Raw genomic sequence first — 18,321 nt, forward strand, 5'->3', positions numbered from 1 at the left:
CCGGCCTCTTCCCGGCGTGGCTCCGCCCCTGGGGGCCGTGGGGAAGCGCTCACCCTCCGCCCAACTGGGCCCGGGCCACGAAAACTTTTCCTTCCGATCGGGACGGGTCCCCGGAGCAGGACGTCGGCCGTGCACGGCTGCAGTCCTCGCCCTCGCCCAGCTCCGTTCGGGCGCCTGGACGCCCAAGTCCAGCGGTCTCCACTTCCCGGCCCGGCCTCCGAGGGGAGGAGGGAAGTGGCCGGAGAAGGGGAGAGGGGCGTGAGCAGGCTCTGCGCCAAAGGCGGGGGGACCTTGATCCCTGATCCCTGGCGGCGGGAGCTGGCGACGTGGTGGAGGCAGCAGCTGGACGTGCGGGCGGCCAGCTGGGCTGCCTCCGGCTCCCCGCCTCCTTGCCTGCACCCCGTAATCTCCCTGTGCTGTGCCTGGGGAGACTCGAGCGGCGTTTGTCGGTCTGCGGGCTCGGCGGCTCTTCCCGTGGAAAATGAAGTTGAGCCGCCAGTTCACCGTGTTCGGCAGCGCGATCTTTTGCGTGGTCATCTTCTCCCTGTACCTGATGCTGGACCGAGGCCACTTCGACCACCCCAAGAACCCACGGCGGGAGGGCGCCTTCCAGCAGGTGAGCAAGGAGAGGTGGGAGGGAGAGGGCGCACCGGGAAGGGAGGGGTGTGTGTGTGTTGGGGTTCGCGGCCGGCACAGCGGGACTAGACCCAGCTGTTGGGAGCTTCCCCTTTTGCCTTCCGGCTGATGGAGACCGAGGTCCGAGATCCGCCTCCGGGGGTGCGGGAGAGGTTCCGAGTTGCACCCGACTGTCGGGAAGCGTGCAGCTGTCCTGGTCTGCTCTCCTCTGTACCCGGGGATGGCCGTCTTTACTCGGTCTGAGAACTTCCTGCTTGTGTGCTTTACCCTTATCAAGATGAGTGACTTAAAGATAAAGATTGAACGGAGTCCAATATCCCACATTCCATGTGGTTGCACTTTGTCGACTCGGGTGGCAGGTGGCTTAGGGGTCGAACATGAAGTCCTGTCTCTACTTGCACCTGTGCCAAAATCATTATGGGTTTAAGTAACTAAACACATGGTCCATATTAGTGTCCGAAACCCATTTCTAAAGGATATGTAAAGGAAAGGGGTCATTGGAACTAATTGATGGTGTTTTGTTTTATTTTTTTGCTTTAAAAAGCAAAATGAAGCTACCGAAAGTACTGGGGATCCTTCTTAATCTGCTGGGGTTGATTTTTGTCTTGTCAGCTTTGAATTGTGTTTCGGTTTTGTTTAGTACTTGTGGAGTGGGAAGTTGTTGCTGTACTTCACTTTGTAGCTATGAGGCGCTCCATTCTGTGGTGTTATAAAATTGCAAGTTTTGAAATGGACCCTTTATTCAAATACGGTAAAGTTGCTACACATAAACTGAAATAATCGATTTTCTTTTGAAGGCTTATTCCTTTGGTGTGCGAGTATCAGGATACAGAGTATTTTTAGAAATTAATGGCAAGTGAATTGGGAAAATTGCCCACTCCCCACCTCTTGCAACAGTAGTTTTCTTTGGAAGTGGAAAATATGGCAAGTTAATGAGGTTAGGTAAATGATGAAAACATTGTCCTCCTAATTCTTTTCTGTGGTTCTATGACACTTGAAGTTTGTGGACCACAAGGAATCATTTAGTAATACTTTTGGTAAGGAGAAAAACCTTCAAGCTGCTTTGCAAACTTTTACTGTGAAGGTAAAATTGATACCTGTGCAATAATGAACCTAATTTACAAAACTGTTTGAAAATGTTTTATATAATTTTTGACATTTCTGTAGTGAATATAGTTATGTAGGTTTTCCAAGCACTTCAAATTTATTGAGGCAGCTAGGTGGCTAAGTGCCTGGCCTGGAGTCCCGAAGACTCATTTTCCTGAGTTCATATCTAGCCTCAGACACTTACTAACAGGGTGACTCTGGGCAAGTCCCTTAACTCTGTTTGTCTCAGGTTCCTTATCTATAAAATGAGCTGGAGAAGGAAATGACTGACCACTCCAGTATCTTTGCCAAAAACACCCCAAATGGGGACATGACTAAAAAAAGGACTGAACAGTATTCTTTCAACAAGACAAATATCAAGAAACTTGATGAACTGATAAGATAAAATATCTAATTAAAAGATAATATGAACCTTCGAAGCAAGAAAGAAAACTTGAGAGTTCTAATTCTAGTTTCCCTGTGGATTTTTTTTTTTTGAGGGAGGGAAGGGATTGTTATATACTGTTAATTTTTTCAGTAGTAAAATTTAGGTAATTCTCCACATTATAGACAGTAAAGATTAATTACTTAATTCAGTCTAGTATTATCAAATATTTTTACCCCTTTTTGACTTATTTTAAAATGAAATCATATAAGCGTTTAATTTTTGTTTTCCTGTTAAGTCTTAATTTTATTCCATTTCCTGAAAAAATAACTAACTCAGTTGCAGAGAATGTCTTCCTTTATCTTTAAGTGATTTAAATGAAGTAGTATCACTAAACTGAGACAATACTGTGAGAAACCTCTGTGAAGGTATCTGTGTGTTGGCAATCCTGATTGAAAGGTGGTATTTGTAATTACTATTTGTTTTAAAACTCAACAGTTTTTCCTTTCAAGTTTTTTAGGTTACGTCATTTAAAGCAACTTTTAATGTTTGTTAGGTTTAGTAACCTCAGCTCACTGTGAATTGGAAACAAAAATGTTCCTCCCCTTATTCCTCCTATACAAGCCTGCTTAGTGTAATTACCTTAGTTTACCTTTAGTAAATCCACACTTTGAAGGAGAGGTGAAGTAGAATAGGGGAAAGATGAACACGGGTAGACAAGTGTATATTAACTTGGCAATAACCTTCCCCACTCCCATACAAGTGATAAATAGCTGGCTAAATTAGGATACTGCTAGTTGCATCTTAAACTTAAGTCATTAGCTTTTTTATTTTTAAAATTTTTTTTAGTTTTTTTACCCTTTAGCTTTTCTATGGGACAAATACTTTGTTAAGCTCCCTTAAGAGGCTCTTTTAGTAAAAATGCTTATTCTTTCTCTTTTTTCTTTAAACATTATTTTTGGTTGTCTTTTTTAATCTTCACTCTTAGTAAATCCCTTACCCTTCTCTGAGAGTTATCCTTTTATACAAAGAATAAACAAGTGCAACAGTACAGGTGGTATTCCACATGCATAGCCTTCTTCACTTCTAAGAAGAAAGGGAGGTGAATTTACATATCTTTCTTTGGTGGCAGGCTTAATCCTTATTAGTTTTGATTTTTTATTGCTGTTATTCTTTGCATTTATATTGTTGTCATTGTGTACATTGTTTATTTTGATCTGCTGCTTTATTTCCCATCAGTAGACCTATGACTTAATTGGCATAGGAAGATTGAAGACTAAAAGTAGCTTAATTAGGCTCTTTAGATACAAAGAGGAAACTCTCCCAATACATGTTGGCACTTTCTTTGCAACTTGGCTTACAGAATCCTTGGGCATCAAGAGGCTAAGTGACAGGCCCAGGGTTTCATAGCCGGTGTGTGTCAGAGTTTGTGTCTTGGAAGCCATATCTACATCTGTGTTTATTTACATCTGTATCTGTGTGTGTAAACATGTATACATGCACAGTTATTTAGCCATTCTCTGAAGTCAGAGAACATCAACTTTTTCTCCAGTTATTTGCTACTACAAAAAGTGGTACAATAAATATTTTTGTGTCTATGGGACCTTTCTATCTTAAACCTCCTAGGAGTATATGCGTGTCAGTGAACACTGGGTCCACTTTTTTGGTATGTTTGTCACTTTTATTAGTATAATTCCAAATTGCTTTTCAAGATGGTTAGAACAGTCTTTAGTTCTACCAATAGTCATGTTTGTTATATCCATTGAGGAGAAACAGTTTTCTTTCTTTTTTAAAAAGTTTTAAAATTTATTTTAAACTGATAAAAGGAAAAAAATTGCCGTGTACACAGCAGACCATAAGAGAGGATTCAATACAAAGCAATACATTTCCATTTCAAGAAAACCTACGTAATAAATATTATGCATTATTTTCAAAGCTGCCCAGTTTTTCCTTGCTTCCTTGTAGGTTTTCTTTTGATCTTTGCTGTGCACTTTTTACTTTATCTCCGTCACCCAATTAATTGAAGATATCTCTATATATGTGAAAGAGATCGACATAGATATGCATATCTATATATCTATATCCATATATACACACACTGCACACATATATACACACATAGATATCTACAAACATACAGTTATACATATATGTAAGACTGTGCTATTCTTTTTATTTTTTTAACTTGTCATCTGTTTCTCTGAAGGTGGATAGCGTTTTCCTTCATGTGTCCAAGTTTTTCAGTGTTTTTCTGAATCGACCAGCTCATCACTTCCTACACCACAGCAATCTTTCAACTTAAGCACATTCTATCTGAGAGATTGTCTGTGAAAGTTTTTTTACTCACTTTTCTGCATTCCTTATATTCTTTGCTGCATAGGTTTTATTTATACAAGAAAAGTTTAATTTAAAATCAGAATTACCCATTTTATACTTCAACAATACTCTCACCTTATAATATGGTTTGAAGTCTGATACTACTGAATCTGCTTTCTTTACATCTTTTACCCCTGGTTTTTTTGAAATTCCTGAACGTTTGTTCTTCCAAATGAACTTTGTTATTATTTTTTCTAACTCAGATAATTTTTTAGTAATTTAATTGGGATGGCATTATACAAGTAGATGAGTTAATTAAATTCTTTTTTTATTATATTGGCTTTACCTACTCCATGAACAATAAATATTACTTCAGTTATTTAGATCTAACTTTATTTGTATAAAAAGTACTCTGTTTATATTTGTATAGTTCCTTTGTCTGTTTTGGCAGGTATACCCTCAGGTTTTTTATACTGTCTAGTTATTTTAAATGGTCTAAAATATTGATACATAGTGTAGTTTCCCTATTTTTCTCTTTTGATTAAATTTTTTTAGCTTTACCTTTGAGATCATGATTACTACCCCTGGTTTTGTTTTTTTTTCCAATTGGGGTTAAGTACTTGCGCAGGGTCACATAACTAGTAACATCAAGTGTTTGGTCTGAGACTGGACTTGAACTCAGGTCCTCCTGACTTCAGGGCCAGTGCTCTGTCCACTGCTCTACCTAGCTGCCCCTCCCTGTTTTTTTTTTTTTTTTTACATAATACATTTTACTCCTCATCTTTATTTTATTTTTGTGTGTATCTCTCATTTTTATAGCATTTCCTGAAAACTACATATTGTTGAATTCAAATTTTTAATCTATCAGTTTGCATTTTATGGGTAAATTCATTACATTCACATTCTAAGTTATAATTGTTTATTTTCCTCCTTCCTGTTTTTCCTCATTATCTTTCTTACCCTATCTACCCTATCCTTCCTCACTCCTCTGCTTTACGTTTGCTTGCTACCGTGCCCTCTTATTCCTTAACTTACCCCCTCTCCAAAAATCCCTCCCTTATCCTCTCCCCCCCATCCTCTTGTCCTCTTGTTTCTGAATTTAGAAGACTTCCCTCTTTAACCCATTTCCGTTAATCTGCATACCCTTCCATAACCCCCCTTCCCATATCCTGTTCCTCACCCTTATTTCTTTATACATTTATAAGACTTTTATACCCTTCTAAATGTATATGTTCTCTCTTTAATTCAGATCTGATGTGAGTAGTTCCAGCACTACCAGTTCTCCTCCCTTATCTCATTTCTCTGTATCAATTCTTCCTCCCGGTCCATCATTTGTATGAGATAATTACTCTTTTTACCTTTTCCTACATCATTTTCCTTTTTAGAATGACATCATACTCAGCCTTTACCCCAGTCTTTTTTTTGAACTACCTAATTATTAACAACAATCTTAGGCATATGGTTTAACTTTCCATGTATTAAAAACTAATAAGCAATTTTTCTTTATTGAGTCCCTTGTAATTGGGCTTTGATGTTTACCTTATATTTCTCCTGGATCTTATATATCATATTTTCTATTAAGTTCTGGTCTTTTTGCAACAAAATACTGAAAGTCTGCCCATTCATTGAATGTCCATTTCTTTTTATTTATTCAGGATTATACTTAATTTTGCTGGGTATGATATTTTTGGCTGCAACACTAGTTTTTTTTGCTGTTTGATATATACTGTTCCAAGTCCTGTGGTCTTTTAGTCTTGTGTAACTCCAATTGTGGCCCCACAGTATTTGAATTGTTTTTTTCTTGTTGCTTGTAATATTTTCTTCTTAGCCTGAGAGTTTTGGGATTTGGTTATGATATTCCTGTAGGTTTTCATCCTAGGATCTCTTTCAGGTGGTGATCAGTGTATTTTTTATATTTCTATTTTCCCCTCTTATTCTAAAACTTTGGGGCAGTTTTCTTTAATTATTTCTTGTATTATTGTATTAAGATTACTTTTTTCAATGTAGCTTTCAGGTAGTCTGATTGTTCTTATGTTTTCTAGATCAGTTGTTCTTATGAGATGTTTTACATTCTCATATTTTTCATTCTTTTTATTGTTTTGTTATTTTCTGGTCTCTTATAATGTCCTTGGCTTCCCCTTGGTCAATTCTAGTTTTCAAGGAGTTGTTTTCTTAAGATTCTGGATCTCCTTTTGTAGTTGATTGACTCTTTTCATAATCTTGGTTTTCTTGGATTTTTTAAAATTTTTTTCCTCAATCTCTCTTTGACTTTTAAATCCTTTTTTGAGTTCTTCTAAGATATCTTTTTGGGCAGGTGACCATTTAATGTTATTCTGGGGTAGGAGAGGCTTTTTTTTTTTTTTTTTTTTTTTTTTGCTTCAGTATCTTCCTCTGAAGATGGACTCCAGTCTTTATTCCCATACTGTTTGTAGTTGGGTTCTTTCTCCTTTGCTTGCTCATTCTTGTTTTATTTTTTAAGCAGCTTGTTATAATCACCTCTAGTCCTGGGGTGTGGGGGATGGCACTACTGGTCTCAGATTCTTCTTACTGCTATTTTTTGAGCTTTGTCTTGGGGCCAACCTCTGCACTCCTTTCCCCCTCCAAGCCATAGCTAGGGCCCCCTGGCATACTGTGTTGGAACTAGTCTTACTCCCTGAGGACCTTCCAGTGGCTATAACTTTAAGTTCTCCCTTCTGGCCTGGAACTGAAACCTAGAACTAAGCTCTCTTGTAAGTGTCCACAGCCAGTAGCATCTCCACCCCACTGCTTCTGCACTCACTGATAGTGTTTGTGTTTCCTTTTTGCCTGGATCGTTTCTGGGCAGTACAGCTGGGCCTGGCACCCCTCAGCAGCAGAAGTTTCTTCAATCTTCCGCTTGTCAGATATCTGACCTCCAACACACCCCCTCACCCCCCAACACACACACTTTCTGTGAGGTGAGAATTCCTGTGGCAGAGGTTGAAGCTACCTTGTACCCAGCTGCGCCCAGGACTTGTTTGTCATTTCAGGGGAGATATAGCCTGGAGGTGTTTACACTTCACTTAGGCTGATCCATCTTCTTTTGGTCTTCTCTTGTTGTCTCTGGAGAACCATTGTTCTGCCCCAACTCTTGTTTATTTTTGCAGCTCTACGTTCACCCTGAGGCTCTGTTTTGTCTTGTTGGTGAAGGAAATCTGGAATTTTCTGACCTATAGAGAAACATTTTTCTTGCATTAAAAAATGTGGAGAGTAATTTAAGCAGATTTAGTAATGAACTTTGTTCAGCACTTGTGTGTGTATGTATGTGTGGAGTTGGGGTAGGGGAATTGATTAATTAATGGGATCACCTGGGAGAAAAATAAAGACATTTAACTTTTTGAGTAATCTCTAAAAGTAGACTTTGTCAAATATTTTACAATTGTCTTTGGCATCATAAAATTACAGAGTTTTAGAGTTGAAAGATAGTACAGAGTCCATTTGGTCAGACCTTTACCTGGAAAAGGATATACTTTACAACAAATCTGATATATGGTTATTCATCCTTTGCTTAAAGACTTCAAATGTGGCAGAACCCTTCTACTCATGGCTATAAGACTCTTCTACTTTTGGACAGCTAAAATTGTTGGGAAGATTTTGTTTACAGCAAGGCCAAATTTGCCTCTTATGGCCAAGTAGAAAAATCCAGTGCCTCTCAATTCCTTCCTTTTCCCTCTCCAAGTGTCCTGTGCAGGCTCTCTAGCTTATCAGTAGCCCTCTTAAAATGTTGTACTTAAAACAGAATATGATATAATTGATGTGATCTTGTGTGGGGTGTTTGTGACCCCCAAAATAATCAAATCAGAGACTTTTCCTTAAGAAAGGCAAAAAGGAGTTTTATTGCTTTCTCCTGAGAAAGGACACACCCAGCATCCATCAGCTCAAGATGGCTCCAGCCAGGGTGTGTGGCTGAGTGTCTTGTAAAGCAGAATATATATATAGACCCTATCCACAGTGTGCCTTCTCCTCAACCCATTGGCTGGGTATATTAGGGGCACAATCTATTTGAGGAATTCTAACTTCTACGGAAGGAAGTTCGAAACAGATTAGAGGGGAGTGGTCTCTTTGCACAACCGGAACATCCAGTTTAGCCAGAATGTGCTACAAGGCATCCAGGTGCAGTCTCGCAACAGTCATAAGTATCAAAAGTAACTGAGGTCGGGGTTAGTTCGTTTCCCTGAGGGGGCTTCACCCTATGTTATTCCATTCACTCCCTTATCTTGTTTACATATTTGTGTAAGCCAATAAACCAAGAAATCAATTAATCAATAACCTAATCTTCCCCTGTCCTGTTCTTATTAATTCTGTGGGAACCAAACTGTTAGCCTTCCTCACAATCTGACCAGGGAAGAATACAGTGAGTGGCTGAGCAACTTATTTCTAAATGCTGTGCCTCTCTTAAAGTTGTTTTCTTGGTTGCCATGTTATACTGTTGATGCATAGAATTTGTAGACAGGCAAAAACATCCATCAGCCTGAGGCCATCTGCCTCACTGCTTGTTTCCCTCTCTCCACTTGGAACAGCATTGTTCTGGGCAAGGCTTATCTCAGGTCGGTCCTCTGGTAGTTTAGGTTCACTATTGGAACAAATTAGACACTTGTAGGTCATTCAACAGTTAAAGAGATTTACCTAAACGTGACTGGAAATGGAGATTCAATATTGATAAGTGTTGAGGCCTCCTTGAATTGATTCAGTTGATTGAAGCACCCTCCTCTGAGTTGTGCATCATTTTCTACCAGCCAGGCATCAGAGAGGCCATCTCATGGCTGTTTTGTTCTCTGGTGGCCAGGAAATGATAGCAGTGTCGTGAACCTTCAGTCTCTCAGAGCCAGCTAAGCCTTTAAAAAAGAAAATTGTTCGTTTTGAACTTAAATACAGAAAGACAAAAAGAAAAAAAATATTTCCATGTATATGTACGGCATAAAAAGAAGATTTAATATGAGACCATGAATTTCCATTTCATACTTTTTTGAAAAACTGTGTGATAGGACACATCGTTTTCAAAGCTACTCTTTTCTGTGCTTCTTTCTAAGCTTTCTCTTGTTCTCTGCTGTGCACTTTTAATTTTTTTCTTCCTCCCTTCCCACTCCGCCCTAGAGAAGGCTACCAGTAGACACAAATATGGATGTATATGTAAAACCGTACTATATGTATACTTCTGTTCCTCAGTTCTTTCTCTGGATGTGGATAGCATCTTTCTTCATAGTAGTTGATTTGTTCTTTGTAGTTGATTTGAATATTTAATATTTGAAATGACTTAATTGTTCAAAGTTGTTTTAAGACTGTTGCTGTTAACTGTGTACAACATTCTCTTGGTTCAGCTCTTTTCACTATTATTTCGTGCAAGTCTTTGCATGTTTTTTCTAAAATCAACCAGTTCATTGTTTCTTTTAGCACAGCATTCCACCACAATCATATACCACACTTTGTTTAGCCATTCCCCAGTTGAGGGACATCCCCTCAGTTTCTATTTATTTGCTATCACAGAGACAGCTGCTATAAATATTTTAGAACATATAAGTTCTTTTCCTCCCCCCCTCCCCCAATCACCTTGGGGAAAAAGACCTAATAGTGGTATTGCTGGGTCAAATGGTATATACTTTTTTTTTTCCCCCATAATAATTCTTGGGCATAATTCCAGATTGTTCTCCAAAATGGTTGAATCAGTTCACAGTCCCACCAACAGTGAATTAGTGTCCCAATTTTTCCACATCCCCTCTAACATTTTAGCCAATCTGATAGATGTGAGATATATCAAAGTTGCTTTAATTTGCATTTCTCTAATCAATTGTGATTTAGAGCATTTTTTAACTATAGTTTTGAATTATTTATCAAAAAACTGCCCATTCATATCTTTTGGCCATTTATCAGTTGGGGAATGACTCATTCTTATAAATTTGACAAAGTTCTCTATATATTTGAGATATGAGAAACTTATAAGAACTTTATCTGAGAAATTGTCTATAAAAATTTCCCCCCAATTTTTTTCTTAACTTTTAATCTTAGCTACGTTGGTTTTATTTGTACAAAAGCTTTTAATTTAGTGTAATAAAAATTATCCCTTTTATATCTCACAATGCTCTTTACCTCTTGTTTATTCATAAATTGTTCTCCTTTTCATAAATCTGATAGGTAATATATTCCATGTTCTAATTTTCTTATGATATCTCCCTTTATATCTAGGTCTTGTATCCATTTTGACCTTATCTTGGTAAATGGTGTAAGACATTAGTCTATGTCCAATTTCTGCCAGACTGCTTTCCAGTTTTCCCAACAATTTTTACCAAATAATGAATTCTTATCCCAAAAGTTTAAATCTTTACTTTTGTCAAACACAAAGTTACTATAATCATTTGCTACTGTGTATTATATATCTGCTATATTCCATTGATCTATCTTTCTTAGTACCAGATAGTTTTGATAATTACTGCCTTATAGTATAGTTTAAGATGTGGTACTGCTAAACCTCTTTCCTTTACATTTTTTCCCCCATTAATTCCTTTGAAATTCTTGACCTTTTGTTCTTCCAAGTGAATTTTATTATTTTTTTCCTAGCTCAATAATTTTTTTTTTGGTAATTTATTTGGGATTATATTGAATAAGTAGATTAGTTTAGGTAGAATTGTCAATTTCATTATATTGGCTCTGCCCACTCATTTACAATTAATATTTTTCAATTATTTAAATCTAATTTTATATAAAAAATGTTTTATAATTATGTTCATGTAGTTCCTGGGTTTGTTTTGGTAGGTATACTCCCAGGTATTTTATATAGTCTGTAGTTATTTTAAATGAGGATATCTCTTACTATCTTTTCTGGTAGGGTTTTGGTTTTTTTTTTTTTTTGGTGATCTGTAGAAATACTAATAATTTATGTATAAAATAACTAGCTTATTTTATGTCTTGCTATATTGCTAAAATTATTAATTGTTTTTACTAACTTTAGTTGAATCTCTAGGATTTTCCAAGTATATTATCAAATCATCTGCAAAGAGAGATAATTTTACTGCTATATTGCCCATTCTGATTCCTTCAATTTCCTTTTCTTCTCTTATTGGTCTTCTTAGCATTTCTAATGCAGTATTGGTAATTTAATTAGGATGGCATCGAATAACTAGATTAGTTTAAGTAAAATTGTCATTTTTATTATATTGGCTCTGTCTACTCATGAATAATTAATATTTCTTTAAAATATTTAAGGCTGACTTTATTTGCATAAAAAGTGTTCTATAATTATATTCATGTAGTTCCTGGGTTTGTTTTGGTAGGTATACTCCCAGGTATTTTATATTGTCTACAGTTATTTTAAATGAGGTATCTCTTACTATCTTTTTTTTTTTTGGCTGAGCACTGGGGTTAAGTGAATTGCCCAGGATCACACAACTAGTAAGTATCAAGTATCTGAGGTCAGATTTGAACTCAGGTCCTTCTGACTCCAGGGCCGGTGCTGTATGCACTGTGCCACCTAGCTGCCCCCTCTTACTAATCTTTTAATACAGGGTGGGTTTTTTTGGAATTTTTGTTTTTTTTGGAGGGGCTTTTTGGTGAGGTAGTTGGGGTTAAGTGACTTACCCAGGGTCACACAGTTAGTAAGTGTCAAGTGTCTGAGGCTAGATTTGAACTGAGGTCCTCCTTACTCCAAGGCCAGAACTGTATCCACTGTGCCAACTAGCTGCCCCTAATGCAGGGTTTTGGTGGTATATAGAAAACTGATGATTTATATGAGTTTATTTTATATCCTGCTACTTTGCTAAAACAATTGTTTACACTAACTTTTTAGTTGCATCTTCAGGGTTTATCAAGTAGATCATCATATTGTCTACAAAGAGGTAGTTTTATTACTTCATTGCCCAATCTGATTCCTTCAATTTCTTTTTCTTCTCTTAGTGGTATTGCTAGCATTTCTAATACAGTTTTATATAATATTGGTGATAATGGGCATCCTTGCTTCACTCCTGGTCTTATTGGGAAGGCATTTAGATTATCCCCATTACAAATAATGCTTTGCTTTTAGGTGGATGCTTCTTACCATTTTAAGGAAAAGTCCCTTTATACCTATGCTTTGAAATGTTTTTAATAGGAATGAATGTTGTATTTTATCAAAAGCTTTTTCTTCATCTGTTGATGACATAATCATATATGATTTTTGTTACTTTTGTTATTGATATAACCAGTTATGTTAATAGTTTCCCTTATGTTAAACCATCCCTGCATTTCTGGTATTACTTGGCCACCATGTATAGTTTTTGTGATACATTGTTGTAGTCTCCTGGCTAGTATTTTATTTTGAATGTTTGCATCTATATTCATTAATGAAATTGGTCTATAATTTTCTTTCTCTGTTTTTGCTCTTCCTGGTTTAGTTATCAGTACCCTATTTGTTTCATAAAATGAGTTTTGGTATGGACTCCTTCTTTGCCTATTATTTCAAATGATTTAATATTGGAATTAGTTGATCTGTAAATGTTTGGTAGAATTCACTTGTAAATCCATATGATCCTGATGCTTTTTTCTTAGGAAGCTCATTTATGGCATATTCATTTTCTTTTTCTAAAATAGGTTTATTTAGTTATTCTGTTTCTTCTTTTGTTAATCTAGGCAATTTATATTTTTGTAAATATTTTTCCATTTCACTTAAATTGTTAAATTTATTGACATGTGATTGGGTAAAATAACTCCATATAGTTGCTTTGATTTCATCTTCATTAGTGGTATATGCAACCTTTTCATTTTTAATACTTCTGCTTTGGTTTTCTCTTTTTAAAAAAAAACTATTAACCAGTGATTTATCTTTTTTTTTCTTCTTCATAAAACCAACTTCTAGTTTTATTTACTAATTCAGTCGTTTTCTTACATTCAGTTTTATTAATCTCATCTCTAATTTTTAGGATTTCCAATTTGGTGTTTAATTGGGGATTCTTAATGTTTTTTTCTAGATTTTTTAATTGCATATACAATTCGTTAGCATGCTTTTTCTCTATTTTATAATGTTCTAAGCTTTTTGGTCTTTTAATGTAGATGTTGCTAGAACTTGTGTTATCCTGACTGTAGCTCCACAGTATTTAAATTGTTTTTTCTTGTTGCTTTTAGTATTTTTTCCCTTTACCTGGCAGCTTCCAAACTTAGCTGTGATGTTCCTGTGAGTTTTCATCTTGGAATCTCTTTCAGGAGGTGAAGGATGGAATTTTTCCTCTTTCTGTTTTATCCCCTCTTAGAACTTAAGGGCAATTTTCCTTCATCATTTCTTGTAATAACGTGTTTAGGCTTTTTTTTTTCATAATGTTCAGGTAGGCCAACAATTCTTAAATTGTTTCTCCTTGATCTGTTCCCTAGATTGGACCTTCACAGCTTGGCAGTAGGTTCCAGCTGCAGGTAGGTTAGACTAGAGCCAGACTGACAATGGTTGGTTGCTGCTAGTCACGTGACAAACAGGAGAGTGCGCAGGGGCACTCTCCTTCATTTTTCTCAGGCATCTGGAAATCCTTTGGTGGTCCGCATGAGATATTTCACATTCTCTTCTATTTTTTTCACTTTTGATTTTGTTTTATTATTTTTTTGGTGTATCATAACATCATTAGCTTCCTCTTGTCCAGTTCTAGTTTTTAAGGAGTTATTTTCTTAAGATTTTGGATCCCCTTTTCCAGTTAGTTGACTTTTCATAATTTTCTTGGATTGCTCTTATTTTTTTTCCTAATTTTTCCTCAGCCTCTCTTATTTAACTTTTAAAGTCCATTTTAAACTCTTTCAAGAACTTCTTTTGGACTTGTTTGTGAAGGAGGAGTGCTTTTTTTAACTTAACAGATCTTCTCTTTCCCTAGAGTACCTGTCTATGGTTGGCTTCTTTCTTCTTTGCTTACTCATTATTATCACTTTTTTTAGTGACTTATTATAATCAGGTTCTAGTCCTGAATAGTGGATGGTGATGCTTCAGACTTCAAGTTTTTAGTACTCTTGTTTTCTAAGCACTGTGTGAGGGCCACATTGTCAAGACAAATACTCTTGATCCCTGTGGTTCCTCAAGGGCTGAAAATTTCAGCTGTCACCTCTGCCCAGGAAGGGTCCCTGCCCTTTTCCTACCAAACTCACTGGGCCTATGCTAGTTCCTCTTCTCCCATATCTGCAGCCCTACCCAGTTCTGGTCTGCTTACCTTTGCCTGGGGTCCTGTGATGGTGGAGGGTCTTCAATCTTCTCCTACTCAGGTGTCCAGCCCTTATGCTATTGGTGGAGCAAACGTTCTGAAGCTGCTGCCACCAGTGCTTGTTGTTTGTTGATATAGTAGAGTAAAATTCTTAGATATGGCCACCTTATGCCTGTATGTGTGCAGGCTCCTTGAGGGCAGAAATGTGACTTCTTTTGTATGTGTGCTGTTTATTAAGTGCTTTTTTGGCTATTCATTAGCATGCAATTCAACCAACAATTATTTTGTTTGGCTTTCCTTCCATTTAGTTGCCACTGCTTACTTCTGTTTTCATTTGTAGAGATTATCAAGATTTATATGATAATGTTCCTGTAATATGTTCAGTAGTATGATACAGTTCTAATATGTTTAATCATTTGACAAGGAACTCACATTTAGAGTATCAGCAGCTAAGTTAAAGTTTATAGACAGTATATGGGCTCCCCTTTTCTGCTACTCTTCTACTGTCCCTTAAAACAATACATTTGAGGCTGCTTTCTGAGTGTTAGTCCAGCTAAGTATGAATAGGCTTATCAGTGGTTAGCTGATGTTAGAGGGTGGGCATAATTCAGGCCTTGCCTTTTCATGAACCTGTTGTAGGTTCATATTGGAACAGACAAGACACTTGTTGTTTATTCAGAAGTTAACAAAAAGAAGTCTCCTTTTATACTTAGCAGTAGCTTAGAAAGGAAATTCAACAAAGTTACTCAATTGCTTCTGTAGGCCAGATTCCTTCATTGGCCATTTGCTAAAAAATTCTTTGGCTGTGGCAACCCCTCTTTCTCAGTATAGCTTAAAAAATATTTTTGTTATCCTTATCTTTTCTCACTAGCCTCAGCTTATTTTTAGCTTTAGCATTTCTGACTCTACTCTCACAGAACTGTAGAATGGTGTTAGTATTCATACTCACTTCCCTGCCCTTGTGTCTCTTTTGTGTATGTCTTTTAGAAAATTTAATTGGTTGGCAAAAGGTCCTTTTGTATGTAGGATAATTTATTATTTTTTTTTCTCCTTGAGATTGTTCTTCTTTGTGTCTTCAGAATTTAGTTTTTGACTGCTTTCTACTGTTCCTCCGTGGATCCTACTGTTCTTTCTCTTTCTTTGAAATTTGTTCTCCTTAAGTCTGGGATGCTTATTGGATTATCTTCAACTTTCTTCTCTTTCTCTACCACAAATTTCAAGGTGGAGTGGATTCTTGTGTTCTAATAATTTCAGTCCAGCAACTGGCACTTTGTTATTTGTGAGAATTAGATTTAGAATAAAATTTTCTATTCAAATTAAAGATGAGTTGCTACTGTATATTGGGGGAGTTTTGACATTGAGTTCGAAATAGGTATGAAATTATATCTGGACCAAAAAAAAAAATGCTCCTCTGCTCCCTTACCCTCTTTTCCCTTTTAACTATCTTATTTCTTTTATGATAGGCATTCCCTTCCAGAGTTATAGTCCATTTATGGAATCTCAGGAGTACCTGTGTGGTCAAATTTGCCTCTGCATTATAATCTGTACTTCATTTTCTTTGGTACTCTTAGCTTGTGTACTTGTATACAGATGGCTGAAGCCATGAGTTTTTATTATTGCCACCTTTTTTGGATTTTTGTCTTATAAACTTGTGGGTTTTTCTGCTGTTCTTTTACTTTTACCTACTCTTTACTGTATCTAATTTGAGTATACATGGCAAATCTTTCCCTTTTCTGTTTAAAGCATTATTGACTAAATTTGCAAGACTTCAATTAAATGTTATTTATAATAGTAGCTAACATTTATATAGTACTTATTATGTACCCTGTACTATGCTGGGCACTTTACAATTATTATCTAACTTAATCCTCAGAATAAACCTTACAGCAATAAAAGGTGCTTTTTTATTATCCCAATTTTACAGTTGAAGAAACTGAGGCAAAAACAAGTTAAATTACTTGCTTAGGATTACACAGTATATCTGAGGCTGGATTGGAGCTCAGGTCTTTCTGACTCTAGGCCTGGCGCCCTGTCTACCCTGATACCTTGTTGCTTAACAGCTTTTTCCAATTCCAGTCCAGAGAAATCTTTTGCAAACTAATGCACACACACAAAATCCCAAGATGTTAATCTTTGTAAATATGGTTATGCCAAAGTATTCCTTTCTTTTCTGTTTTTTGCTTTTAAATAAGAATTCAGTAAGTGACATTATGAAAATTACTTCTTTATGTGATATCAGTAACTTTTCACATAAAGTAATTAAAAATTAATGAAGAAATGTTATTGCTCCATAAAATTAAATCAAATGTGATTTTACCTGCATAGCACTTTCTTTTTTAATTAGTTTAATTTTTATTAATTTATTTTTAGTTTTCAGCAATCAATTTCATATACTTGGGAGTTTTAAATTTTTCTCCCCCTCCCTCCCCAAGATAGCATGCGATCTGATATAGGCTGTACATATACATTCCTATTAAACATATTTTCACATTAGTCATCTTGTAAAGAAGAATTAGAACCAATAGGAGGAACCACAAGAAAGAAGAAACCAAAACAAGAAAAAAAAAAGAGCAAATAGTATGCTTTGATCTGCATTCAAACTCCGTAGTTCTTTCTCTGGATGTGGATAGCATTTTCCATCATGAGACTTTTGGAGATGTCTTAGATCCTTGCATTGCTGAAAAGGGCTAAGTCTATCAGTATTAGTCATCGCACAACGTGGCTGTTACTTGTGTACAATGGTCTCCTGGTTCTGTTCACTTTACTCAGCTTCAGTCCATACAAATCTTACCAGGTTTTTCTGAAGTCAACCTGCTCATCATTTCTTACAACACAGTAGTATTCCATAACATTCATATACCACAACTTATTTAGCCATTCCCCAATTGATGGGCATCCCCTCAATTTCCAGTTCTTTGCCACCACAGAAAGAGCTGCTTATAAATATTTTTGTACATGTGGATCCTTTTCCCGTTTTTATGATCTCTTTGGGATACAGCCCTAGACTTGCATAACACTTTCTTAAAGACTAAAATAGATGAGAGTTCTTTAGAAATTTCCGTTTTCCAGATTATTGGTTTATTTTCATCAGTAAATATTTACTACGTAACTGGAGGGAATTGTACTTGATGTTTTGTATGCAAAGAAATATAATATAGCCCCCCGCCTTTAAGAGGGCTTATAATTTAATATCTCAGAGCAATGTTGCTTGACTTGGTTAAAGCCATTAGTGCTTATGCATAAATATGCATTTTGTAGGATCTGAGTCAGAGAATTTTAAAGCTAAAAGGGAGGGACCTTATCATGTAAGCCGATCCCTCATTCTTTAAATTGGGAAACTGAGGCAGAGACAGTATTTGACATTTTATCACTGCTGCCGATTCAAGGCAAGGAATTCAGAAAAGATTTGGGTTTCTAGATCACAGCTTAAAATATAGGCAGTAGTACCCTTGGCCAGGAGTGTACTGAACAAGTAAGAGCATTTGAAGGATGAGAAAGAGCTTGTACAGATACATGAAGGTAGGAAATTCAATGCTGCTGAGTATGAGGAACACTGAAATATCCCAGTATGTGTAGAATGTAGAATGTATGAAGAGGAGTAATGTGAATAAATCTGGAAAATAGATCGGAGCCTTATTGTAGAAGGCTTTTAAATGCCAGGCTAAGAATTTTGTCTGTTATCCTTGAGGCAACAAAAAATGACTGAAAGTTTTTTGGAAAATTTTTTTAGCATCTGTGTGGGAG

At 36.5% G+C, this 18,321-nt stretch overlaps 1 protein-coding gene across 1 annotated transcript in view; it reads left to right on the forward strand.

Moving 5' to 3' along the window:
* The first annotated feature begins 396 nt into the window (after window positions 1-396).
* Window positions 397-18,321, forward strand: part of MAN2A1 (mannosidase alpha class 2A member 1) — a 200,723-nt gene continuing 182,798 nt past the window's right edge. The window contains exon 1 of the mRNA XM_027869175.1: window positions 397-616. Coding sequence (XP_027724976.1) covers window positions 482-616 — 135 coding nt within the window. The 5' untranslated portion in view covers window positions 397-481. The remainder of the gene's footprint in view (window positions 617-18,321) is intronic.

This window comes from Vombatus ursinus, unplaced genomic scaffold (assembly GCF_900497805.2).
Source record: "Vombatus ursinus unplaced genomic scaffold, bare-nosed wombat genome assembly UNPS02014792.1, whole genome shotgun sequence".
NCBI lineage: Eukaryota > Metazoa > Chordata > Mammalia > Diprotodontia > Vombatidae > Vombatus > Vombatus ursinus.